The sequence below is a fragment of the Lontra canadensis genome, unplaced genomic scaffold (assembly GCF_010015895.1).
Source record: "Lontra canadensis isolate GAN:19392208 unplaced genomic scaffold, GSC_riverotter_1.0 scaffold16, whole genome shotgun sequence".
Lineage (NCBI taxonomy): Eukaryota > Metazoa > Chordata > Mammalia > Carnivora > Mustelidae > Lontra > Lontra canadensis.
In genome coordinates this window covers 15,459,680-15,487,676 of record NW_022631010.1, presented here as the reverse complement: position 1 = coordinate 15,487,676, position 27,997 = coordinate 15,459,680, and the positions used below count along the sequence as shown (strand labels likewise).

Here is a 27,997-nt window from a genome sequence, read left to right as displayed (position 1 = left end):
AAACCTCTGCCTTCAGCTCAGGTCATGATCTCAGGGTTGTTATTTTTAATCCCAGGTACCCTTTCCCCTAACCACCTATTTCCTTCAGCTTCATCCCAGCCCATCTTAGCGTTACAGACTCATGTCTCCCCTAGCTACTTCTGTTCTCACCTCCCTTCCTCTCACCCAACTTTTTGAATCAGACCTTTACATTTTAGAGCAACTGAAGTGTTGTCACCTCCTGAAGGAGTTGCTGGTGTCCAGGACAAGCTAAGAGGGATTTGAGAGTGTGCCTTCCCCAGTACCTTTGAAATCATACTGTGCTTTGCTGAGTGAGCTTCCATGTTAAATTGACCCTTTTCTACACCTACCCTATTTGTTAATTTCAGGGCATATAATTTTGTTTTGTTTGGGCATTTCAACATCTCTGAGAGCAGGATGTATTGTAATCATTGTTGTGTCATACTTGAATTATCAGTGTTTTCTTTGTTTAGTCGTGCATCAAATAATGGTGCATCTTCCAATGAAGGCTGTCACACAGATGCAATAAAACACTGGTCCTACAGAGATAATCTGATTGTCAACCAGATTAATAAAGGGTTAAGAATAAAAGTGCAGTGAGGCAGTGGTTGCTTTGGCGTCAGATCAGGACACAAAGAGATAGGTTGTTTCTTTTTCTTCCACCTTTCAACTCTCAAGCATTACCTGGATATTTGGATTCTGCCCATTGATGTCAGCTTTGGAAAGATCTGGAAAGTTTGGGAGATCAAGGAGAAAGGATCTGGGGCCATCTCTTTGCAGTGAAGGGTGCCCAGGCTCTTGCCGGAATCGCTGTCTGGGGAAGGGTTGGTGTGCAGCCTGGTGGTCCAGATGTTCCCCGGCTGCTTCTTTGGAGAAGGGAAAGCTCGTTTCTGATGCAGAGTCACTTTCCATGTGGAGGTTATTCTAAAACAAATAAACAAGCAAAGGAACAAATAAATAGGAGGCACGTGATTTGAGAATACCCCCTCCCTTAACAGTCCATTAAATTCAAGAGCAAAGACAATGCTAGTGGCTGGAATTAAACCAGGATGGTATTCCCAATTCATCTTCACTTCCCTTGGTTTAATTACTCCATCTTCAAAATGCCAAACCATGAGGGAACTTTTCCCAGCCTGCTGCTCTGGAATTTTCTGAGAGCTAAAGTGTTATGGGATATTTATTAAACATTGAAGCACATCAACACAAAAGTGCTATTTTGAAGGAGAATGGGTATTCATTCAGAACTGGAATCAGAGGATGATTTCCTTCTCATAGCTTCAATTAATTAATCACTCTGGCATTAGTTACAGCCCCCATGTCCAGAGTTTGTTTCTGTGGTGCAGGTCATGGAACAAAAGATCTGACCAAACTGGATAAAATGTTTGAGCCAAATCATTGACTATAACCAACGAACCAACCATCCATCCATCCATCCATCCATCGGGTCAACAAGTGTCAACCACATTCTAGGCATAGGAAATAGAGCCATGGACAAGACCTGGGCCCTATTCTCTTAATATTTACAACTAATTGAGGGAACAAAATAATAAATATGACAAAATCAGATCAGAAATTGGTGACCAGTAAGAAGAAAGAACATGATGGAGAATGGCCAGGGACAACCTTATACAGGTTGCTGGGAAAACCTCTTTGGGAAGGCAAGACCTGAACACCTGCTGCAACCCGGGGAGGAACATTTCACAGAAGAAACAGCAAGTAAGTCAGTCCTGAGCTGGGGATGAACTTGGTCCCTTCGTGGGATGGAAAGAAGGCCAGTGAGACCGGTATGGAGTGAAGGAGGGAAGATAGTATGTGATGAAGGAAAGATGGGGATAGCCAAAGAAAGTGACAAGAAGGCATTTTGAAATTTAATGCCTTTATTCTGAAAAGAAAAGTTCAAGTCTGTTGTTTTTCCCAGCTAGTAAAAAATGTCTCTACTTGTCATTTGGGGAAAATTTTTGTAGTGATTGAAGAGTGTAGAAGTTGCTGGACTTTTTTCCCAAACCAGCCCTTCTCCTCCTCTTGTTCTCCCTGGACCTCTCTTTGGAGGTTTCCTCCATCTCTTCAGGGATGGCATTTTCATGTTTACTGGTGGAGGGAGATGTAGAGATAGAATTTCACCAGTGTTTGGGTCAGTGGTTAATGCTCTTGTTATTCTTGGGCATGTTTTGGGGTTTCGGAGTGTATATTCTAGCACACTGTCTCCACATGCACTCCCTGCCCCCACCGCGGTGCCTTTGACCCAGCCAAAGTGTTACATCTAGTATCAAAACACTCCTGACTCCAAGTACCAAAGGTCAAGAACGGCCAGAGAATGAAACATATCTTCTTAGTTAACCTGAAGGCATGGATCCTTCCTATATCTTTTAAACAGAAATGCTGAGGAATAAAAGTGCTGGTGCAGAGACTACCTCGGTGAAGATGCCAAGAGGACAAGGGACCACCAGTCTGCACACCAACCCTTCCTCAGACAGCGATTCCAGCAAGAGGCTGGGGCACCTTCCCGGCAAGTGCAAGACAAAGATAGCTTGTCTGCTCTCTCCTCTTTAAAACACGCAGTTAGAGAGTTACACAGCGGGGAGAAGCTGAACGTTTGTCATCGTGTTTTTGCTTGCTCTCGGCTTTTGCTAAAGAAATGTGGCCAAGGGCAGTGCCTTTGTTCACCTTTCCAGCCACCTCTCTGCCATGGTTTTTGTCTCCTGGCACATCCTCGTAAAGGGAGTTGCCCTGGCATTCCCTGGGCATTGCTCAACGAAATGAGGGCCAAATGTATTATGCTGAGACTGAGCCCAGCACATGGAGAGAGGAGGTGGGGAGGGGAGGAGAGCAGGGGAAGGAGAGAGAGAGAGAAAGGAACATGCTAAAACTTCTCTCAACATAAGAATTCTGTCTATCATAGTCCAGGGGGAGAGAATTGAAGGCAATTGTTCTCTTCTTCTTCTTGCTGGATCCCCAACCCTAAAACATCTCCAGCAGCATTAGGAGCATAGTTGGATTCTCATGGAGAATTTCTTGCAGAGAATTTGTGAGTGCAACTCTCAGAAGGGGACCAAGGCTTGCTTGCCAATTGCTTCAGGGATTTCCTGCAAATCCAACCCTAACTTCGTTGTAGTAACTGGGACACAATGCTTTAACTGGGTTAAAAATGGAGCTCTCCTTCCTTTACCTGTGGTGACATAAACTTTCTACTCTTAAAACTCACATTTTAGGAGAAGAGATAGGAAATGTTATTTGGCATTTTGTTTAGATGGCTGAAAACCCAAAGACAATCTGATTGGTTTCTTGGTCTAACTCTGGAATTTCTCAGTAGGAGATTGACCACCACGGAGTGATCCTGGCTTAGCCATGAACCAAGAAAACCCATTAAACTCTCTGGCTCAACAATCCTCCATGTAAAACAGCAGATAATAAGGAGAGTCCCATGTTGTCCCAGCAGGATGGTCAAGACAACTCAGTTGGGTTGTCGCTACACATGAAAAAAAAAAGAAGAGAGAAGTGTAGAGTTAGGGCAATCGGCTGGTCAGCTCAGGCCACAAGCTGCTCTGCCGGGAATAGACTGGGGCTAAAGTATGTTTTGGCTTGAGTTCTGCACACAATTGTGGCATTTCTCCATTTTTTCCCAACCCCAACCCCCATGTCCCAAACAAGCTTTGGGTTCATAAAGCATTTGGAAGATGGGAAGTAATAAAGAAATACTAATCACAATCTCTGAATATCTGAATTCCTCTTGCATCTTTATCAAAACATATTTAACTGGAAACCTTGGCTCCCTGCAGTGGCATGGCCCCAAATTTCCAGAAACTAGACACCCTAGGATAGGGTAAGGATGTCTTACAAGGTCTCATATAAAATGAAACTCCACTTTATTCAACCAATAACAAGATCTGGGAGTAGCCATTATTTTGAAATCTCGATTTTACATCTGGGGTGATAGACAGCAGACAGGATCCTGCTAACAATGCAGGAGAAAGCCTTTTTTTCATCTTTCTCTCGGAACACATGGCTCGTCTTCCTTGCAGAGAACCCCCCCACCCCCCCCAACCCCCCACCCCAGGTCTTGGTTGATGGCCATCCCTCCATCTAGATCAACGAGTTCACCCGCGGAGTGTCCTATTTAAGTTATGCTACCAGAGTGAAGATTCTCAGGAAAGGTGGGTCGCAAAACGAAGATCTCCCAATAGTTTGCGTTTTATTCAGAAAAGCAAATGCTCCTTCTGGAAGGCACTCTTTTGGGAAAGTCCAGCAGCTGAAGACAGGAAACCTCACCATATTTTCTGAGGTGCTGCACAATTCATTTTGTCTCAATTCACATGACATGAGGAGGTCGGCTTAGCTTGAGAAAACATTTCTTCACCCACAATGTGTATGTGAGAGGATCTTCAATCAGTGCTGCAGCTCCGGCCGCACTGTTCTCTCTGGAGCTGGGATTACCAATAAAAAGAGGAGCCGAAGCACTAACACTGTTGTATGGTTTACATACACGCTCTGCTCAACAGCTGAGGCAGGCATCTACAGTGGCCGAATTACGGAGCTACTGCTTGACACTCCCCATTCTTGTGCGTAAAACCTGTCCTGTCCCTTTGTTATTTTACTACTATTTTTATCTAAAATGGCTGCAAGGGACGGTGGGTAATAATAAAATGTTAGCAACAATGATAAAATAGTAAAGTGGGATGGGGTGCCTGGGTGGCTCAGATCATGATCTCAGGGTCCTGGGATCGAGCCCCGCATTGGGCTCTCTGCTCAGCAGGGAGCCTGCTTCCCCTCACCCAGCCCCTGCCTGCCTCTCTGCCTACTTGTGATCTTTCTCTGTCAAATAAATAAATAAAATCTTTAAAAAAATAATAAAGTGGGAACCATGTATTTTACCTTAGATGGGAGTATTGTGGCAGATATTGCAAATGCCTACCCAATTCTATTCCCCTATTCTATTTAATTATTTTTACTCAGTATTCATTTCAGGTGGTAAGGTAGGGGGCTAAAACTACATTTCCCAGCATCCACTGCAGCTGGGAGCAACCACGTGATGCAGTTCCACCCAATGAGATGCACGTGGACGATGCTGGATGGGACCGCTGAGTGGGAGGTGGTCAGTTTACCTTTTGGCCTTTCTCTCTCCTACTTTCTCCCACCTGGAATGCAGATACAAGTGCTTCAAGTGAAACGAGGCTGCTGGCAAGCATGAGGTTGAAGGCTAGTCTCTAAAGCTGACTGAACGGAAGGATAGGGGAGCCTGGGTCCGGGATGGCATGGTAGAGCCGTCGTAGGAATCCTGGACGGGTGACCTCAGAACTTCTTTTACCGAAACCCCGAGCATTAATGTTACCGTTGACAATGTTGCAGCACGAGTGGCAATGTTCCCTGCTGTGACACTAATATTAGAGCTGTGACTACCAATGGAAAGGGAAACGCCCTGTTCAGTGAAGTGACTCAAAGCTGGGCGCTCTGTTCTGGGCAATGAACACAAGCCGCGGGGGACAGAGGTACCCACAAGGCAGGGCGACTCCACAGAGGCAGTCAGGCTACATATGCAGCTCTGCCATCTCTGCCCATCCCCAGACCTTTACAGAGTCTTCTCATTGTTTCAGCATCTATGTATTATATTTCTCAAATGTATTACTCCCTGTATAATGTAACATTCCTTTTATTTGTCTTAAAACGCTATCATTAAATTTCAAGGAGTTTGCTCTCACTTAAGGAAACGAGAGCTCCTTGGACAAATGGCCAGCTGACTGCAGAACTTGGGCAGGGAAGTAAGTATACGTGAGTTTGGGATACTTTGATGCACCAGAAAATGGGGAAGCTTTAGTGGCTAATCGTGTCCTCTGAAAAGAACACAGAAGCCACCTTGAAGGGTCCTCACTGCACAAAGATTAAACAATTTGGGTGTCAAAACAAAGTTTGTAGTTCACAATGCACATAGAATCTATGTAAGTCCATGAACTTAGGATGATACTCACAAAAGAAAGCACGAAAAACTATTGTGACCATTTGAGGTAGGGATTATAAAACTCCTTACTTGAAACCCTGGTGTTAAAGAAAAGGTTTGCCTGAAGAAATGATGTTTGAGCCGAGACTGTAGAGGCAAGCAAAAGTGAAGTGGGTGAAGCAGGTGTAGAGCACAGAGCAGAGGGGGAGGTGGGCCAGCAGACACTGCAATCCTGGCAAAGCAAATGGGTACAGACTCCCCGGGGCGTTGGAGGGGCCTGGCAGACCCAAAGGTGCCAAGGAGTGGGACCACTCTACAGTCCCCGTAAAACATCGCGGAATTACAGAATATAGCCCAGCACAGAGATCTCAACCCCTTAGCCTTTGGTCTGAAAGCTTTTTGTTATAGTGTTGTGATTTTCTGCCAGGCCACCACTTCCCTGGTGGCATTTTCTGGGTCATTTGGAGGCTTCTGAAGCTATGTGGTGCTGGGATCTGCTCCCTCCTCCCAGATCTCAGCAGCTGGTCCTGAATGCCCCTGGGAAAGTTCTATCAACATGAACGGAGAAGAAAAAATGTCTCTCATCTGTAGACTGGGGACAGTTTCTAAGATGATAAGCCCAGATGCTTTATCATTTGTGTCCTTTCTTCCCAGGACATCACTGCCCTAACCACTGCCTCTGGCCACGGCACGGCGGGAGCTGCTCATTCTGGCCATCCTCGTGATGAACAAGGGTCATCACAGCCACAACAAGGTCAAAGTGGTCACAACGTTCAGAGTTTCCAGCTGGCTATTTGGCACAGGCAGAAGGAGAGGGACACAGGGCAAATGAGGGTGATCAGCTCAAGGCGAGACAATCAAGGAGTGGAAATGGGGGATGGGTCCACCTTTTGGAAAACCCTGCTAAGCATTATTGTCCCAGTCTATAAATAGGCACCTGCCCTATCCTGCAAACATCTCCCAAAGGCTGGTCTGTGGGAGGAAAAATGGCTTATCTGACCATTTCCAGAACTTCCAGAAGAGGCACAAATTGGTGGCTGGCTAGAAGAGTTTTAGTGCTTTTTTTTTTTTTTCCCTCCTTTAAAAGGCTGTGGTAACCATTCCCAGATTAACACAACCAGGCAGACTTCTTGGAGGCAGACGGGATGGCAAATTTCTGGAGGGCAAAGCACACGCATATCTGCGATCTCAAAGCCCACACCCTCCAATTCCATAAGCTCAGGGGGCACCCAATAAGTACCAGTTGATGATAATGATGGCTACGGGCCTAGTTAGATTTCATTTTAATTAGGCTCAGGCTACAGGCCTCATTACCCTTACTGTGGCTTTTATGTGGGATTCTGAAGAAAAAAACAATCTAGTCATCGTCTATTGAAGATATTAAAGAAGATATTATTAGCAATGCTTTTGGTCTCATAGACTTTGAACAACAAACAACAGAGATTATAATTAATGTCGCTGCAGCCTCTCTCCTGAAAACATACTAACAATATAGCTAATTAGCAATATGTCCTCATTTGGGGCTGGACATCTGCATATTATTATCGACAATGCTTGTTTCCTTTTTCCAGATTAAAGGAAGCCATACTGCACCCAGGCACATGGCCATGCTCCTTTCACATGAAAACACTCCGTTTTTCTTCTACCCACGATAAACACACTCAGAGCTTTATCTGCACTAGGCATCGATTTTTGTCTGGAACGCTTCCACGCATCTAAAAATAAGTTCAAGAATGCCACTGGTGGTATTTCAAAGGGAAGAGCAAAAGTTCCCCGTTTGGGGAGATAAAAGAAAAAAAAAAGGGCACCCTGATTATCTTTACACATGATTGGGGAGCAAGCGCTTTTAGGAAGAGAAAACCAGAATAAGCAGAATGAGTTTCAGGCAGTGAAGTCGGCTTTCTCAGGGGGGTGCATGTGCTCCTAGGGCTCGGGCAGACCATCGTAGGGGTGGCAGTAGGGGGTGATGGAGGGTCATTCTGAGTGCCAGGAAGAAGTCAGCAGGACCCACGGGTGAAGATGCAGATGACCCGGCTGACCACCTTCTGCTCTCTCTCTGTTCGGGTGTGATGGTCATCGCTCCCCTTCAGGCAGCAGGAGCAGAGACAACATCAGTGGCTTTCTTTAACAGCAAGCATGAAAAGGCAACTTCCTGGCAAAGGGGAAAGGGCCAGAAGTCTGCTTCATTCTTGGCTGTGGCAGCCTGCAGACGACCCTGAGAGCGAGTGACACAGGTACACCATGTTTCAAGAATGCAGGGGTGTGGCATCTCGGTTGGGAATGGAGCCTTCTGTTGAAAGCCTGACCAATGGCTGAGGAATCTTACGTTACAGGGGCAGAATGTATCGCAAGAATGTTTATTTTAGGGCTTGGGAATGACCCTGCCGATGATTCCAGTCGAGGCTTTAGAAAGCATGAAGAATGGTCAACTAGTTGCATTTGAGCAATGGTTCCACAGGGGACGGGGCCAGCCACCCACCCCTGTGCTTCTTCCTTAATGGAAGGCTTTTGGGGCTGGCTGGCAATATGGATGTCAACACCCCACTGGCTTGTCTCCGATACTTGTATAAACAGCTTTGATCTTGGAAATGTGTGTGTTATTTGTGATTTTTCAAGTTGTGTTTTCTCCATTGCTGGCCAAGAAAACAGAGTGGGAACTATCCAGGACGCATTCCCTTTATGTCCTGTGAGGCTAAAGAATGAATAGAAGTGAAACACAAATTATTCTTTCAAGTCTAAGAAAACATGTAAGAAATAGAGCTCAAGGATCGGAAGCCAATTTGGCCAAAAGAAACCTACACCCATCATCTAAAACATCTCTGCAAATGTAAGGGGATGGAGAAACTATATTTTCCAGAACCTTCCTCAGAGGGAATGGTGGAACTGTGTAGAAGGCCCACTTTGATGAGTCCCTTTTGGTGTGAGACAAAACCTTCTGAAGGGTAAGATAAGGGGAGGTTTTATCTGATGAGAGGGCTGTCGCAATTTGAGGGCAGAGCTAACCTTCTCAGAGCTGTAGAGAACAGGCCAAGGGTGGCCACCAGGGGGCCCTTCGGCCACGTGGGGACTTAGCTTCCCCTCTGTCAAATTTTGAGCAGATATTTCATGAGTCTGGATTACTGAGGGTTTTTCAAATTTGTAGCAAAGAAAACAGAGTGGGAACTGTCCAGGGCCCATGTTCCAGGGCCCAATTTGAAGAGGCACCAAATTATTAATGTGCCTAATGTGCCTAAATGGCCCAACTATCTAAATCGTCCCTTGACCAAAGTGGGAGGTTGTCAACCAGGACAAGGAGACGCGTGGAACGGGGAGCTTCCAAGGCCCAGGTCAAGGCTGGTGTTCTGCTGTTGAGAGGCAGAACCAAAGAGCATTACATGGCACAGTTAAGAGGCCGGCCTGGGGTTGGAGTGACCCTGGGGACCCTTGCCTAGATTATTATTTTAAGGAAGATGGGTTTCTTTTAATACCCAAAGTCAAGACCCTTCACTGAACCCTACCATAGATCTCTGCTCCAAGTACCTCCAAAATAGGTTTTAAATGGAATTGGAACTTTACCTCAAAATCCTGGAAAAGGGTTCATGGTATTGTGGGAGGGGCCTGGGCCTGGAGGTACAAGGCCTGGTTCTATGTCCTAGCATTTTTTGCCCCTATCTAGTTTTGTAAGCTTAGGCAGATCACTGTACCTTTGTGCCTATGGTTTGCAAAAATGTCTGCAAATACTCTCTTAATATCCATGCCTTGGGTAGCTGCTTCCCACACTGTTGTTGTGCATGGCCACGTGATTTACTTTGGCCAATGAAAAGTGCTTGTGTATTGGGGCTTGTCTATTTTTGTTACTCTTTGTAATCCCAAAACCACCGTGTGAAGAGGCCTGGCCTAATCTGTTTGATGATGAGATACATGTGGAATGGAGACAATCCACCCCAATCAGCCAGCCAATGACCAGCCATTCAGATGGAGACCATCCTAGACCACCCAGCCCTAGGTGAATCAACTCACAGACTCATGAAAAAGCATCAGTGTTTGCAGTTTTAAGCTAATAAATTCAGAGTGGCTTGTTATACAGCAAAAGCTAATAATTTAGGGCCTCAGTTATTTCTTCAACAAAATGGGCACGGTGAGGTAGGGTGGAACTCCAAAAAACAAAACAAAACAAAAAAACCAACCCTCCGTCTATCCAGTTCTGACATGGTTGGAACGCAGCCCTCAAGAGACACTAGTCCTGGAGAAAAGTATTTTCCAACAACGTAAAACAAACAAACAAGCAAACAAACATGTTATACCAAGTGCTTGAAAACATCAAATTGACGTGGGCAGACGAAACAAAAACCTGATGGTTCCAAATATCTAAAATGTAACTACTATCTCCAATTGCTAGAACACCTTCACCTTCTCCACCTGCTAAGGCCAATCCTGGTGAAATCTGTTGGAAAACAACACCCTGCCTACTGCTTCCGTCAATTACGTGTGCGGCTTTGTTAATGGGCCTAATGCCAGTTTTTCAAAGATTCGGACCTGAGATTTAACAGTTCTCCCCTCTCACTTTCATGATGCACCTGTACAGCTCTGTGGGCTGCCAGAAACTAGCACATGCCCATTTATTAGGGAACCCCTACTGACACTATAAAACAATTACAGAGCTATCATAGACCAACTGCAGCCTGAGGTGCAGAGAAAGCTGCACGCCATCAGGACTGGCTCCCTTTCCCACCTGCCCATACAGATTGTTCTTATTTGGGCTGCTGGTCTGTTCTCCCAGGGAAACTGTTTGATCCCTAGGCGGAGAGCTGGCAGACCAGGCGATTGTGGTCCCTCGGCTTAGCTTGGCTAACCTTTCTCTATAAATGGTTGGGGTGTTTGTTCCTTTAGTGGATTCGCTCAAGAACACTTCCTGGGCACCTACTTTGTGCCCGGTGCTCTTTGGGCGGTGAGGCAGTTCAGTGGCCCATCGCTTGTGAAGGACAAATTATCCAAAGCTTGGAAATAAAGCAAGAGGATGTCTGCAGGTCTCTTGGTTCCTATCAGGGCGCAGTATGACAGGCCCGTTCAAGATGATCTAATTCTCTAGGCCAAGGTAGCTTTGTTTCACCTATTATTTACTACGGACTAGGGCCCAGACTGAATGTTACATGCTAACTTGTACATTTTCATCCTGTAGACATACAAATAGGTATTTTTTGTTTGTTTGTTTTTTGTTTTTTGGGTTTTTTTCTAGCCTGGTAGAAAGAACTCATTAAAAATTCTCATCATGGGGCGCCTGGGTTGCTCAGTGGGTTAAAGCCTCTGCTTCAGCTCAGGTCATGATCTCAGGGTCCTGGGATAGAGCCCCACGTCGGGCTTTCTGCTCAGTGGGGAGCCTGTTTCCCTTCCTCTCTCTCTGTCTGCCTCTCTGCCTACTTGTGATCTCTGTCAAATAAATAAGTGAAATCTTAAAAAAAAAAAAATTCTCATCATAAGAAAAAAAAACTGTAACTACGTGAGGTGATGGATATTAACCAAACTTATTGTGGTGATCATTTCACAATATAACCATATATCAAATCATTGTGCATTTTCAACTTATGCAATATTATATAGTAATTGTGTATCAATAAGACTAGCAAAAAAAAAGGAAACAATAACTGAAAGCTGAAAGCTTACTGATAGATTGCCCTATGGGACATTAACCAGTTTTATTTCTAACTTACAAATTTACATCCTTGTGATTTTCTTAAGGAAGGTTTTAAATATGTGTTCCTCAAGTCCTCTGACCTGGCGTTAGCAACTTACTTCCCTCATTAATTAGTTAAATTAATTTTTGACATGTATTCCTTTCATATTTGTATTGGACTCATGTTTTTAACATTATAAAAACCATATTTGGAGAGTCTTTTTTCTTCAAGGACTCTAGACTATTGGGGAAGTTAAGAAATGCTTATGCACACGCACAAAAATGCAAGGTGGAAGTGGAAAATTCCTTAGGAGTGGAAGCTTTCAATGTGAGGAAGTAAAAGGATCCAGACTCTTACTAAAGACTTCAACTCACCATGTATTGACCCTTTTACATCACCATATTATGTTCTTTTACTATCTCTGAAAGACCCATATGGGTCCCATGCAGCAGGAAGCTGAAATGAGTATAGAGAAGCATGGTTTGTAACCAGGACTTCTCTTGGGATTTCTCCTCTGAGGAAGGGCCAGGGACGGGGCTGGGGTGGAGGGTTGGGAGGTGGAGGGGGGTTGGGAGATGGGGGTGGGGTGGGAGTGTAAGGTCACGTGCCAGTGGGCACCCACACTACTTTCAACCATTTTATTACCTCCCTGCACACATACAATTTCCTACTCTGACCCTAGAGAAAGAAGGCAACGCCCAATATTTTTCTCGATAAAGACAATTCTCCCAGTAGAATTCACTCAGGGAGGTGAGGTTCAGGAAAAGAGGACAGCAAGGTTCTCAGAAAGCTTTCTTTTTGGGGACAGTCATGAAGGGGGGCAGTTTGCAACAAAGAACATGTTTCCAGGTTTACTGCCCTCCCCAGTATAAACACCATGATGTATCAGTCTGAATCTGCGCAGGAAATGGATGACACTGAGGTACTGGGTGGCCAGGGAGAGCTTAATAAAGGAACAATTTACAGATATCTGATCAAAGACACTGGAAACCACCAATGATACTGCAGTACCCAGGGCCAGTAAACCCAGGGCGATCATATAGCCCCAGGCCTGAAGAGGTGAGGAAAGAGAGAGGTTACCATTATCCAAAGTAGGAGGAAGAGCGTTGTGTGTGGGTGTGTGGGGGCAGATGGGGCTTGCTAAATACGGCCATCTCCCTCTCCTCTTCCCCTCATCCTCTGCCCCAGAGCAAGGGAGCCTGTTGATGTAATACACGCAGATCAAGGACCTGAGGCCTAAATTGGGATGGAGGAGGGCAAACCTGGGTCTAGAGATAGACGAGAACATATAGGGCACACAGGACATGTCTGGGAAAACCAGGTGGTCACTTGTACCAGGCACTGGACGTTAAACTGAATCTTTACAACATCCATTTGAAGTAGCCATGAGTACCCGTATTCCAGAGACGAGGAAGGGGAGTCAGAAAAGTCCCTAGCTGGTAAGTAGGCTCCACAGTCCTGTCCCTCCCACTGATGTTCTGCTGTCCTAATTCTGCAACCCTCTTCCCCGGAAGGTGCTCTGGAGACTAAGAGGCTCTGCAGCCCCTTGAAGTCCCCATCCTCCCCCCACTGCGGCTTGTCCAGGGGTAATGAGGGGTAAGGGTTCCAAGGGGGCTGGCTCGCAGCTGACCTGCAGCACACTGTTGATTTCATCCTCAACTTGGCTCCCCCACTTTGTTTGGTGGGGTGTCCTGGGCTCCTTTTCTTAGGAAAACTCATACTAGCCCATTGCCCTTTGACTTGGGCAGTCTGATTTTATACATTAACAGATGTGTAATATATACTTAAAAATATATATTATATATAACTTGTATTTCTAAACATATTATACATTACATATAAAATTAACATTTATAAATTTAAAAATATATTTATAAATATATAAAAATTTATATAAAAATTATATTTTATGTATAATATAAATATATATAATTTTTACATAAATATATTTATAAATATACATATAAAATTTATATTTATAAATAAATATACATATAAATACACACACACACACACACACACACACACACATATATATACATACACATACACTGCACAAGTTGAGAACGAATGGGCTAGTATGAGTTTTCCTAGGAAAATAAGTCCAGGACTCCCCCTACTAAACAAAGTATATATTTAAATATGTATATATATTCATAAATAAAATTATGTGTATATATATATATATAGAGAGAGAGAGAGAGAGAGAGAGAGAGAGGAGATGAAGTAAGAATGGAAGGGCACATGGGGTGCCTGGGTGGCTCAGTCGGTGAAGCATCTGACTCTTGGTTTTGGCTCAGGTCACCATCTCAGGGTTGTGGGATCTGCCTCCCATGTCAGGTTCTGCACTCAGTGGATAGTCAGCTTAAGGTTCTCTCCCTCTCCCTCTGACCTTCCCCCTTTTCTCTCTCTCTAAAAAAAAAGAGAGAGAGAGAGAGAAAATGGAATGATGCGTGGTACTTTATGCAAACATTGTGGCAGCTCTTCAGGGGGCCAGATGAGGCAAAGAACAGACAAAACAGGTCACCAAGAGCCTCAAACATGTGTTGCGCTGGATATTAGTGTCTGGTGCCATCGCATTTTTCCTCACGCCTGCTAAATGTTGAGGATGAACTTTGAACGTGGCAGGGGCCCCATGACTGGCCATCCACAGTAGAACGTCTAAGGAAAATGCAGGCACGAAACAGTCACAGAATGAAACACGACGGAAACAAGAAGAATGAACCGAGTACAGCCACACCCAAGAACATAGATGAAGCTCACAAACATGGTAGCAAGCAAGAGAAGTCAGACACCAAATACACAAAACATACGATTCTATTTATATGAAGCTTAAAAAGTAGGCAGAATGGACTGGTGCTGTTAGAAGTTAGGACAGCGGTGACCCCGGGGGTGCTAGTGACCAGAGGGGAGCCCATGCTCTTTGGGGGGATGGGCTATGCTCTACTTCTTGGTCTGGGAGCTGGTCACACAGTATGTTCACTTTGTGAAAATCAGTTGAGCTGCGCACTGTGATCTGTGCTCCCTCTGGTGTGTAGGTGACTTAGATGCAGAACTTACATAACCTCCAAAAACCCAAAAGAAAAGAAAACAGAGAAGGAATCATGGGATAAACAGCCATTGGCAAGATCACAGATATTTCTTAAAGATGGCGTACTTCTGTATTATTGCTATTTTCTGAACAATAAAGGGTACAGGAAAATCCAGCTTTTGCAAAAAGAGGGGCTCCGCCTTGCCAGTGTTATTTCCTTGTGGCTCAGTTTTCTCACCTGTCAAATGGGGAGCATCTCTGCAGTAAACACAGGTCTTTTCTCCCCTTCATGATTCCTTTTCCTCACTAGCCTTTCTAGTATCACAGGTATCTATGTTTTCTCTCGGATGGTTCCCGCTCAGGCTCAGCTCCTATCTTCCCTAGTTGTAAGCACTCCTCCACCTCCGCCGCCTTTCCAGCAATGTCTTCTCTGTGCTAGCCTTGTCCAAACAGTCAACTCAGTGCCTCCAAAAGCTCCCCACCAGCTGGGTACAAGCTCACCACCTCTACTGTATGGATGAAAAAATTGAGTGGAGAATGTCACCAAAGTCACTTGGCTCAAAGTCACTGGGGCCTACACACCTGTGAACCCAGCTGAAGGTGTTAATGCTGGACGGTGGACACAGGAGATGGCAACCTGCTGTTGGCTGAAGCCACGGGGAAGGACATAAGGAGACAGATCAGGACACGGAGAGAGAACCTAGAACCTAGAACCAGGCTGTAGCCTCTCCAAAGATGCCTACCCTTCAGGAACAAGGGAGTGGTCTGTGCTTTAGTCTTTTGAATTTTAAAGCCATTTTATCTCCCCAAACCTCTCTTAACACAGTCTGTCCTGAGAATCATCACACCAGACTTGCCTGGCAAGAGCGGGGCACAAGACGGGTCTGGGGATTTGGCTCCCTGTGTTGACGGAACATGATCCTGGGGATCCTTGGGGAGGAGGTGGCATGTAAGAGGGCTTCTCACCTGGGCCTAGGGTATGGGATTCCCGACTCCCAGCCTGGGGCTCTTCCTATTCAATTGGCTGCATCTGTGGCATTGTTCTTGTCCGCACAGTTTTCCATGACAGAATCACAAAAAGTTAGCCTTTTCCTTTAAAACTGCTGTCCTACCAAAAAAATCTGGAAATAGCCTCTGAATAAGTGGATGGAGTGGTTAGATGGACAGATGAATGAACAAGATTTCAAAGCCCCATAGGCGTGGGCATAGCTGAATCACCCTACCTCCCTGAGAATATTTTACGGTCCTGGGATGTTGGGGGGATGAACAGAGGCTCTGGCAGAGGTGGGGGAAGTTTTCCCTGCCTCAGTTCCTGATTTGGTCTCCACTTGTGAGGTGACCCCGAGTTCTGCCCAACATGATACGGCAGAGGCACATGCCTCCCAGTGACGTCATGAGGAGTGCCTGGCTTTACTCTCTGCCCCAATAGAGAATCTAGAGACGGCACTGGAGGGACCAAGGGGGACAGCCACCTGGGCATGACAGAGCCACCATTCAATACCCAGTGAGTGTAGCAAGCAATGTGGGGTAGGAGGGGCTTGGGAAACAGGGACAGAAAGAAGACTGAAGGAGTCTTCAGAGGGGTAGGAGCCCAAGTATTTTGTTCTCTCATATTCAGTTCTGATTCTGGACAATTTCAGAATCTACTTGCTTCTCTTCAATGTCAAATAAGAATGCAAAGATGATACATAAGTATGTCTATGTATGTACTGATTTGCAGATATACATATTTACTTTTTTTTAAGATTTTATTTATTTGACAGACAGAGATCACAAGTTGGCAGAGAGGCAGGCAGAGAGAGAGGGGGAAGCAGACTCCTCACTGAGCAGAGAGCCCGATGTGGGGCTCGATCCCAGGACCCTGAGATCATGACCTGAGCTGAAGGCAAAGGCTTTAACCCACTGATCTACCCAGGTGCCCCAGATACACATATTTATAAGTACGGATACGTAAACATACACACGTGTTCACCAAGCTCACGGAAAGCTGATAATAAGCTGAGTTACCACTTTAACTTACTTATTCTCGAAGTATGGTCCCCAGGGTTAGCATTACTCATTAACATGAAAAATTCTGATTCTCAGGCCCCACCCTGCAGAATCAGTCTCTGGTGGGGCTGGGGGGTGGGTAGCAGCTTATGTTTTAACCGGCCCTTCCAGTAATTTGGACGCAGGCTGACATCTGAGATCCTTGGCTCTCACCAGGAGAATATGAGGAACAGGCGGCCGAGTAGTAGTTATGGAGCTATTATTCTGACGGTCACTTTAGCAAAGGAAAGACTTTCAGGAAATGAAGGCCTCTCAAATGGCTGGTGTATTTTTCCTGGGGAAATGTAATCAGGTGAATAGCCAATGAGTCCCAAGGCACCCAGTCCAGCTTGGGGAGACCCTCTGAGCTGTCACCCACTCCTCAGGGTTTTGTCCCCCAACCCCCGAGGGATGACACCCAGGGCAGAGCTCCTCACCCTCCTGGGTCCCTGGGTGAAAGAAGCTGCTGCTGAGTCAGGTGACATTAGAAGCCAATACAGGGGTGAAAAGATAGAACCTTGAGGGTGGAGAGTGTCCTGGAAGATTTGACTCGCTTCCCACGTATCCCCAGCATCAGTATGTTCTAGACTTGTCCTGCTCGCTTAGGTAGCACGTGTCCCGAATGGGGCAGCATAGGGTTTCTAACTGACATCCTCTTCACTGCATCTCTATCTCTGAATAAGCTATACAGGTTCATGGGGAGGGACAGGCTTGGGCCTGATTGGCTACTAGATCAACTTTTCCAGCTCAGAGGGCTGGCAGACTCAACAAGGCCCATGAAGGGGCCCTCAGGAAGGCCAAAGAGAAATTATCCATCAGTATATGAGAGATGAGGGAAGACAGAGGAAAGAATTAGACCAAAAATTTCCTTCAGGTGCCCCAAATGCCAACGGCCTATTACCGTGGTTTGAGGGTGGCTCCTCTTCAAACCAGAGAGCTCCCCTTTGCCCTAAAAGGGCCACACAACACACCCAACAGCTCGGATAAATCCCAAACTGTCCAACAGCTAACCTGCGATTTTCCAGGAAATTGCAGAAGGATTCAGGTATGAAGTTGGAGAAGCCAATCTATCTGTTCCCAGCCTATCCGCAGCAGTCACCATGAAAACCCAAAGTGCCTCATTTCAAAGGGAATCACCCCTGAGGAGCGTTCCTTTACCAGCTCCCCTGCACACTTGCTCCTTATTCCTCCAGGGAGACCTTCTGGAACACAGAAGCCTGATGGATGAATCCAACCCAAGAGGACGCTGTCTTCAGACAAACTCCACAGGCCCCCACCAGAAAGGGCTCATGCAGCAACAAGAGATTTGCTCTCCCCCAGCAAATTTTAACCTTATTCTGTGAAAATGCCATTTGTTGGCTTCAGCTCAGACTCTCACCTTCGCTCTCCAAGTCTGCAGATGGAAAGACTGGTTTTTAGGTAGAGCAAAATCCATTTTTAACCAAGTCATGAGTAGTCAGTCACTAAAAGGCCCACATGCTTGCCCTTCCCAGCAGTCAAAAGAAAAGGCAGACAGTACACAGAAACCTCTCCCACATATGCCAAGTTCTATCAACTTCTAAATGACTTTCAACATCCTGACCTTTGAAAGCAGGCCCTAGAAGGTCAGAAGATAGATTTTGTTACAAGTGGATCTGTTCATAATCTGACCAAAGGAAATCAGTTTCTTGCTTTTCAGAAGACAAAGAAAGCATCTTATGACCCCTCTCTCCCGCACACCAATGCTGGTTCCCTCGCTCCCTGGCTGGGATCTTGGGTCTCAAGCCCAACTAACAGAAGATCCTGTTCCCTGGAATTCCTGCCCCTCCCCAAGGGAATTGCTCCCGACCCAGGTCTTGAACAAAGATTCCCTGACGCATGTTTGATCTCTTCACGCTCCATTTTCATTAGTCCTTCACACTCTCCATCACTTGGAAAAATACAAACAGCATGGTTCAGTTTTAAGGTTAAGAACTGACAGTCTCCATAAACATTTTTACAATGGAAGCTGACTTATCCACTGCCAGGATTCAGTGTCTGCGGGAGGGGGTGAGGTGGGATGAAGGCACAGTGGGTAGTAGAAGCCTTCAGCGTCCGGACGAGAGAACAAGAACTGTGCATTAAGTGGGTGAAAGGGGCCCTTGTTAATTTGCTGGCAAAGAACTGGGTTATCCATCTCTGAATCATTAAGGCATCTCGGGGAGGGACGGGGAAACCCGAGGTGCAGGATACCCCAGGTATACATTCCTGACTTCCAGAAAATACAAAGCAATCAGCGGTCCTGAGTTGGGACACTATCATGCCATGAATATTAAAAGTGACCTAGGAAGAGTTTCTAAAATCATTCTCAGGATGTCTGAAGAAGAGAGACAGGGGATAATATAGACAGGGGCAAGGAAGACCCAGAACTTAATCCACACTCCACCCTAAACCGCCTCAAGTACTTAAGAGCTGAAATCGTCTGATGAGAGCTGGGATTCACTTCGAATGGCATGTGGGCAGATGAACTTCAGGACTTTTATTCATTTACTCACTCAACATGTAATTATTGAGAGCCAGTGACTCAATCCCAAGCACTGGGAATACAATGATGAAAAGACAGACACCATTCTTGCCTTCAGGGAGTTTCCAGTTTCCAGCAGGGTTCCCAAACTTTGCTGTACCTCCCAATGCCCAGGTCATACCCCAAACAGTTTAAATCAGGGTGTCTGGAATGGGACTCGGGTACCCGTACTTTTCAAAGATCTTGGGGTTTCCATGGTGTCACCAAATTTGGGAATCACTTAGGATTCTTAGCTGTGCTGCCACGATTTGCCTGATCTATGAACACCAAAACATTGCCTATCTCTCGTTCCAGCAGCCCCTGCTCTGCTTTCTGAATCACCGTGTGTCCACAGGACTTCATCCTAATAATGTCTTCCAAACAAGTACAAAATTCTATGTCACTCCCAGTGGAGTTTCTGGACTTCAAGTACTAGCCACATTTTTAAACACTGGTAGGAATACCTCCTATTCCAAACCCTAAATCAGAACACATTAGCCAGCACCTAATCTGATAATGGTATAAAGTATATGAGACCCAGGCCATCCCAGAAAATCTAAGTCTCCGGCTGCCATATCTACAAGGTCATTTCATGGCATAAATCCTGGGAGCAGACTCCCAGCAGGTTTAAATCACCCGATGTCTTTGTTAAGGTAGAAAAGGAGAACTTGCTTGATAAGCTCTTACCCTCTGTTCTCTCTGAGCTTTTTATATCCAGTTCCCCTTCAAACGATCAATGGAAATCCATTATAGCCTTTCTTGGACCTGCTCCTGGATTTTCATCAATTTAGAAAGGAAACATTACATTAAGTCTTTTTCTGGAAGGCCCCAGGAATGTTCAAAAATGAGAATAAAAGAAAAGAAAAAGGAGCCTGCTTTGAAGTTGCAATGAATGTGCCAGAAGAAACAAAACAAAACAAAAAAACAAGACACAAAACACCCAAAACCCAAATGATGGATCCTGAGAAAAATGTTGCAGAAGAAGGACTTCCCCTGCTTCCCGTTGTGCGTTCTTAAGCCTAAAGTGGTCCCCACTCCAACCGCCAGAGCCTGCCAGTTGGCCAACCCAGCAGCATTCCACTAGAGAGATTAAAACCAACTTTATGATTGTGGTGCAAATAATAAACAGCCTGGCAGGGTTTCCTTCCAAAATGAAAGCTCATTTATTTTCCGAGGTGTATAATTTGGTTGTAAATGTTTCCTTTGGGCCAAAACATCCCAGATTGGGTTTTTGCCTGGAACGCATCACTGCTTTGCTGGAGAAGAATGGACTCCGTGTGGTCCTGCCTCATCCCTCCACTCCAGGCACGGAGGGGCTCAAGTTGGCCTGCTCTTGCTTCCCGTCTGGAGGCAGCAGTCTACTGGGCAGAACAAGAGGTGAGGAGGCAGGAGGCCCTGGGGCCTGGACTGGCCGCCCCACCTCCCAAGTCCTGATCCACCTGTGAGGTGGACAGGTTCGCTGCTGGCCGTCACTCATGCCTGTTTCTGCACCTCTGGTGCAGAAAGTGGTGGCAAGAGTGGAAGATTAGGAGCCCTGTTCCCCGCAAGGCTTGGCTTTTCTTCCAGGTCTTTGGGTCCTCATTTTATTTATCTTTTCAAAAATCATCCTACAAAAATCCACCCAGCAATGACTAATATTTGGAGAAAGGCAAAGTCAGATTCTTTCCAGGGCTCATGGGCTGACCACACGTACTTGGGGCCAGAATTTGGCCCGTGGTGCATAGCCAGTCGCACCCAAGTGCAAACAGCTTTCTCTTCCTATATAAGCGGCTTCAGAAATAACAGCCTCTTTCTACCAGTTTCGTGTTTATCACCTCTCTTCCTTACATCGTCTACTTTCACCCTGTCTCCCGGTCGTATCTTCTTGGAAAATTCAAAGCCAGTGCTATGCTTTGTAGATAAAAAGATATTTACTCCACTTTTCCCCCCTCCCAAACATCTTGTGGGATCAGAGGAACGGCATCAAAGCCATCATATGACATAAATTCCTTCAGGATCTCTGAAGTTGTCACTCTCACACAGGGTTCGGGGTGCAGGCAGGGGAAAGACGTGTGCCGAAGAGAAACAAAATTAGCGCAGTTTGTCCTAGGGAACATGAGAGGAACGCAGTAGAAATTCGCGTTAAGGGACCTGGCTCAAGTGGCGAAGTTCAGTGGTCTCACGTATTATGAAGTCACCTGCTGGGAAATGATCAAGCAAGCTTTGGCTAAACCTAAGACCCTTCTGAGACGGACCCTGAAGCACGATGTCAGGCAAAATGTTACATTAAAAAATAGCTTCCTACAAAGTGTAGACACCTCACTGCTAAGATGAATGGCCCACCAACTTGGCAAAATTGTATCAAATTTTCCAGTAGAACCTGGCCTGAGTCAGGTCATGCACACCAGCCACAGGCAGGTCACACTAAGCTTTTTGGATAATCATCTGCTGCTGGACATCAGGCTGCTAATTCAAGTGGAGAAACAAGAAATGTTTTTAAAGGAGAATCAAGGGCTTAAGTGCTAGCCTTCTGACAATCCAAGCACAAAGAAACATAGTAATATGAACGGGGCCCCACAGCCTTAGCCTCCAGGAACGCTGTAGCTAATTCCTTCAGCACTTTTTGCTGCTGCCATCAACTGCATGGCCCACCTGGCACTTGGGAAATCAGGTTCATACGGTCTTTGGAAACCATAATACTGATGCGGCATGGACAAGTCATAGAGAAAATTCTGACTTTCCTCTGTATCAGACTCAGCAAAGTAAGGGATTCAGACAGGACTGCTGCATGAATGTCACGTCTGAACTGTGGTTAGAGGGCTTTATTCTAGAACACATGCATCATACAGAGACAAAAGAGAAACCAAGATCTGACTTTTTGAAAACTCTAATTCCTTCCTACTTCACTACCTTATGTCAATACATCTGAGCCTCTGGGACTATAAGTCACTTCCTGTCATGGTCAAGTTACATCTCCTTTACGAAGCTTTCAAGACTTTTCACAGTTCCCAGGTGCAAACATGACTTGGCTGAAAATCATCTTGAATTCAGAATATTGGCTACAGTGGCCTGGACAGTGGGTTTTGAGAGATAATTACCCTTCATGCCTGAGTGTCTCTTTTATGTCACTCTTCCTCTTCCGAGGTTCACGTGCGCAAACACACACACACACACACACACACACACACACCACATACAACACTGACAGAAGTGCCCGTGGTTCCAATGAAGGCATCTGGTGAAAGTGTCCTGGGTCACTAGAAACCTCTTGACCTGCGAGGCTACAAGCTCCATGATAACTTACTTCATCAGATGGTTAGAAGTGAGTCAGGGGACAGCAACACACAGACACAAGTTAACATTTAATAGCACGATGTTTTCTGATGCTACTTTTTTGGGGTAAGTTGGAAAGGTTAATTCACAGAGGAACAAAAAACTGCGGATTCAGGCCCCCCTCCTGCCTGCCCTCAACGGTCTTTTATTTATTTATTTAAAAAAAAATCTCTGTTCTACTCCCTTTTTTACCCTGGGATGGTTAAACAAAACAAAAAAAAGATTGAAAGAGTGGAACATTTATTACAACGCAGGGGTTGTTGAGTGACTATGAACCATTCCACTAGAAAATCAGGTTAAATTCAGCAGTTTTACATTTAAAAGAAAAATACAAAGTATGAGTGGAGAAGCCCAAATTAGTCACTCCCTATTCAGGGTGTTGGAACTTGAGAATCTAATGGGGGCTCTGTCATTGTCAGCTGTCGGCCAGGAGGTCAATCTTCTGGACTACGTTTTCAAATCTCTACAATGAATGAAGGAGTATCCACTCTGTCTTCCCAGGTCTAGTGAAGGCATTTTGGGAAGCACTAACTAACGGAGCGCATTTCACTGAGCATGCGCTGTATATATGCAGGGCTTACACCACATGTACCGTGGGGTATAAAAGAGAAGCGCTACCATCTCTGCTCCCAAAACCCTCACTCTGTTTTGGCAGGCGGGCGGGGGAGGGGGGTAATGGGGTTGGCTCACGCCCTCCAATAATTATGTATGAGGAACGATGGAATCCTCACTTAGTGGACGCACAATGCTACGAGGGTTCAGAAATGGCCCGTTTCCACCTTGACAGTTCATAGAAAAAAAACACTTTCACGATTTGTCCAGAGTTTTTGCAGATGGAAAGTGGGAGCAAGGCAGTATTAGCCAAGTGAATGGTCTGAGCAGAGACGCCAAAGAGCGTGGGGAGGGCACGAGGAGGAATAAGAGTCCAATTTGGCTGCAAATAAAGCCTATAAAGCAAAGGGCGAGAAAAGTTGATTAATTCCAGATACGCGGTTCCTTGATACCTGTTCTGAGGCAAGTAACAGGAAGGGACTCTGGAGGTTCTTAAGCAAGACAGGGCAATCACTTTTAAGGAAATTAATGTATTCTATTTTGAATAGACGAGAGAAACCGGAATTAAAAGTAAGGAGATCTAGGGAAGTGAGGACCCAGTTCACCACGCCTGACAGGGAAGGGGAATGGTCCACGGGGACAAATCAGAATGGGCAGGGACCCATTTACACGTGGAGCCAAGTACAGAAGGCAGCTTCAGAAGGGTCCTCAATGGTCGCCTCTCCTGCAATTCACACTTTCCTGCAATCCCCTTCCTTTGAGTGTGGGATGGAGGAAGGAACTTGCTTCTAACAAACAAGATATGACCAAAGTGACAGGATGTCACAGAGATTAGGTTACAAAGACCATGGATTTTGTCTTGCTCACACTCTCTTCCTGGCTTTACTCATTTGCTTGCTCTGACGAAGTGAGTTGCCATATTTGAGCTGCCCTATGGATGGGCCCCCACAGCAAGGAGCGCTGGGCGCCCTCTGCTAACAGGGCCTAAGAACCCGAATCTTGCCAGGAAGAAAGCCGGAAACCTGGAAGCCAGTCCTCCCCCAGCCATGCCTTGATATTGTCCTGTCTGATAAACTCAATTGCAACCCAAGCTGTGTCCAAGTCTCTGACCCACAGAAAATGTGAGATAATAAATTGTCCTTTTTAAAGTTGCTAAGTTTTGGAACAAGAGATAACTTGTTATGATATATAATACATCTATCACATACATATAATACATATATATTATAGTGTATAATACAAGGAGGAAGATACTTAACTGGCATGGAAATGGTGGGGACAACTGCTCTTTGAGATTAAAATCCCAGCCCCATGGCCCAAAGTTGTGCATACTCTTTTTTCCTAGGCTTTGTTGATTTTAAAACTTTTCATAAAAAGAAACCTCTCCACCACCCCCTTCTTTCACTGTTTCCTAGAGCTGATTAAAGAAACATGACTTGATTTTCAATTTCAAGCAACTCAGGGGGGCATTCCAATAGAAAAACCGGCAGGAAATTAATGCCATACACTCCAGGCAAGGCAGATGCTTCTAAATCTGACATTTAGGTGAAACACACCTTTCCTTTTGCCCTCTTTTGATTTTGCATTGGTAGTTTGTTTTTAGGAGCCTGGGAAGGGGAAACTATTCTCTCAATATAAAAGGCTGTCACCGCACAAATGCATTAGTGCCACCAAAACACTCAAATGATAGTCCACAAAAAACTTGGCCAAGGGATGTTTAAGAAACCGAATTATTCCCTCGCTTATGTTTGAATTACAGTAGTATCTAGCAAAGCTAATATCATGCCTGTGAACTATGTAATAAACTTCCATGTTAGACCTTTTAAATGTGTGTGTGTGTGTGTGTGTGTGTGTGTGTGTCTATGAAATGTGATTACTTGTAATTAAATTCTTTTCACTGGTGTTCTTGTGAGAAAAACAAATTATAAAACTGCCTTACCACAAGCTTGCAGGACATAAGGACATAAAATGTCCAAACAAGTAACCACACTCTGTTTTTATTAGTTAAGGCTGCATGCCCCTCCCCCCCATAATGACATCTTCCAGAGTAGTGGGAAACAGAGACTCTGTACTTGAGCTTGACACCTTGGTGAGACCTGCGGTCATCACAGTGGTGAGGGACTGCTACCTGCAAATTGGTTCTAGATGAGCTGTTCTGAGTCAGTTCTCCTGCTCATGCACACTTTTCATTCAAAAACAAAACAAAACAAAACAAAAAACCCCCAAAACCAAAACAAACAAACAAACAAAAAAACTATGAGTTCTGCATTTAGTACAAGATAGAGGCATATCTTCTTTTTGTGTGTGTTTTGTGTGTGTTTATCTCGCCTGTCTGTGAGTGAAGGGGCAGACAGCATGCAGTGTGCGTTTGTCCATGGCTGTGACCTTTCTAAACTACTAATGGGCTCTCTCTTTCTCTCCCCTGCAGGTGGGTCAGCACCTTCTCCATTGCAGCTGGGTAACAGAGGAACATTCCCTTCTGCAAATATCATGAGCACTGAGGCTCATCTCCATTCCACTAAAGGAAACACATCATCTGAAAAAGTAAACACATCATCTGAGAAAGTAAGTCCATCTTCCCTTCAAACATCTATTCCAGGGAAACAGTACCTGCTACTCTAACTGAAGAAATACTGTGAATTCTAAGTCCTGTATTCCTAATCAATGGGTTATAGCAACTTCTACCCAAACTATGTTTTGCTGATTGGTAGCCGGATACATATTCATGGTGCAAAGAGATGCTTAGAGGTGATGAATATGGCTTGAAACTGGGGGCATCCTTTATTTCTTCCTTAGGTTTTGGTGCTGGGGAAGGACACAGTTTTTTCTTGACTACATGTCTTGCATTCTGTGAAGTGATGGGTTTCATGTTATTAATGGTCAGTTGTTAGTCATGCAATGAGACACAGCTAAAGGGGAGGCAGGAAGAAGACAAAAAGCTGAGAGCACAGGCTCAAGTGTGGTACCCAGAAGTGGATACCGAGAGTCCTGGAAGCAAAAGTAACTTCTATCCATCTGATGCCCTTACATCAAACTAATCAGAGGAACAAGAGCCCAGAGGTCACCATTGAGAAAAGAGTGTCACCTCCAGTAAACAGAAGCTCAAAACCATTCCCATCATGGTTTCTCTAGGTTGTCCATGACCATAGGCTCTCCATCCCACACTGCTTTGAAGATCTCTTAAATGGACGCAACCTGACCCTGCCACCCTTCCAAGCCCTCCTTCTAGGACTTTCATTCTATGATAAACCATCTCTTCTCATTTTCAACTTCTTCTCTGACTATTCCTTCAACCTTCTCCTAGGTCTTCATGGTCCCCATAGCTGCTTCCTGACCATTTCTTCCCCTTCTTTCTGAAAAAACAAAACCAAAAATGCATAAGCATTTCAGGATGATGGCTATCCCAGTTGCTATGTGGTGCCTCTGATCATTCTTCATTTGTTGAAAATGTAACCTTCCGGCTCAGTCTTCTTCACCAATCTCGTCTGTCATCCTATTTGGTAATTTCAACATCTATGTAGATGGCCATCCCAGCTCCTTGACTTCTCACCATCAATACTTTCCTCTACTGCATCTCAGCTCCCCTCTGCCCTAGACCTTCTGTCAGCAAATCTACACAAAGATGCTCCCTGTCCTATTAGCTCATTTCCCTAGTTTTTAACTCACTGAGATCTCTGGTCCTCTACCATTATCTCACCACCCTGCAGCTTTCTCTTTTATTTTCCTTCTTATTTAGCACATGTTCCTTCATATAACCATTTTTTTGTAACTCCCCTCAACACTCCTTGCCTCCTTCTCTCCCTATGATCTATTTCACCAGCAAAACTTCAGTTCTGATTGAACCCAATGACCCAACTTGTCTATGTTATTAGTAGCCAAGCAGATGGACAACGTGAAAAATAAAATAGCCCAACTTGAAAACCTACTCTGTTTTCCATGTTCTTAAACTTCAAATAAGTACTCAGTACTGTTCCAAAATCAATGACCCTTCCCTCACAATCTTGTCTTCTCTGGCATCCAAGACGATTATTTCATATCTGCTCCGTCCAAATCTCCTACTCTTCCTCATTGTTCTCACTGCATATTGCATTGAAGGAAGAGGAGCGATCCATGGTTAATTCTTCATGACAGTTGTATGGTTGACTTGTATTCTCACACTAGATCTACACTCCCATCTGCATAGCTCCTCCTTCTTCTCAACTATTTATTGCATGGAATGGTCATCCCTGCTTCTATCAAAGGCCAATTTCCACACATTTTGCCTCTCAGCTCTCCCCTCTCAATCTGTGATTGTTAATTTTCTCCTTTCTATTGGCTTGGTCTCAGCATCAGTGACACCATGGTACCTCTGATCTCAAAACAAATGAACCAAATACTCGCCCTCAACCCCTTGTCCACATGTTTCCCCTTCATATCAAAGCTTCTCTAAGACTTACTTCTTCACCTTCTGTTTGTTACTTCACCCAGTAGAGGTTGTCATCTGTTCCCATAATGCCTCTTAAACTGCTCTCATCAAGACTTTCAGCAATGGCCATGCTGCCCAGTTGAATGGGCACTTCTCTGTCTTCATCTCTTTGCTCTCACAGTAACATTCAAAAGGACTCTTGCCTTAAGGTAGTCTCCTCCCTTGGTGTCCATGACATAACTCTTGGTTCTCCTTCTACCACTTTGGTCATGACATCTTAGTCTCAGTTCCCAGTGCATTTAACCACTTCCCTGCTCAAAATCTTCACTTGGATGTCCCATAGGCATCTCAAATTCCATATGTCCAATATAGATCCACTGATATGTATGCCCCCCCCGCCCCCCCCCGCATAAAACTGGAAGTTGTCAATTTTTCCACTCTGAAATATGATCCATCAGCCCATCCTATTGGCTCTGTGTCTGCATGGTGTCTTGCATCCATCCACTCCTCCCAACTCTGGTCTATGTTTCTTCTTCTCCTGCTGGATTATTTTATTATAGAACCTCTT

At 45.1% G+C, this 27,997-nt stretch overlaps 1 protein-coding gene across 2 annotated transcripts in view; it reads right to left on the bottom strand.

Annotated features, from left to right (window-relative positions):
* Window positions 1-27,997, bottom strand: part of ISM1 (isthmin 1) — a 72,907-nt gene that overhangs the window by 25,395 nt on the left and 19,515 nt on the right. For both annotated transcript variants that reach the window (XM_032859193.1, XM_032859194.1), the window contains exon 2: window positions 685-924. In XM_032859193.1, coding sequence (XP_032715084.1) covers window positions 685-924 — 240 coding nt within the window. The remainder of the gene's footprint in view (window positions 1-684; window positions 925-27,997) is intronic.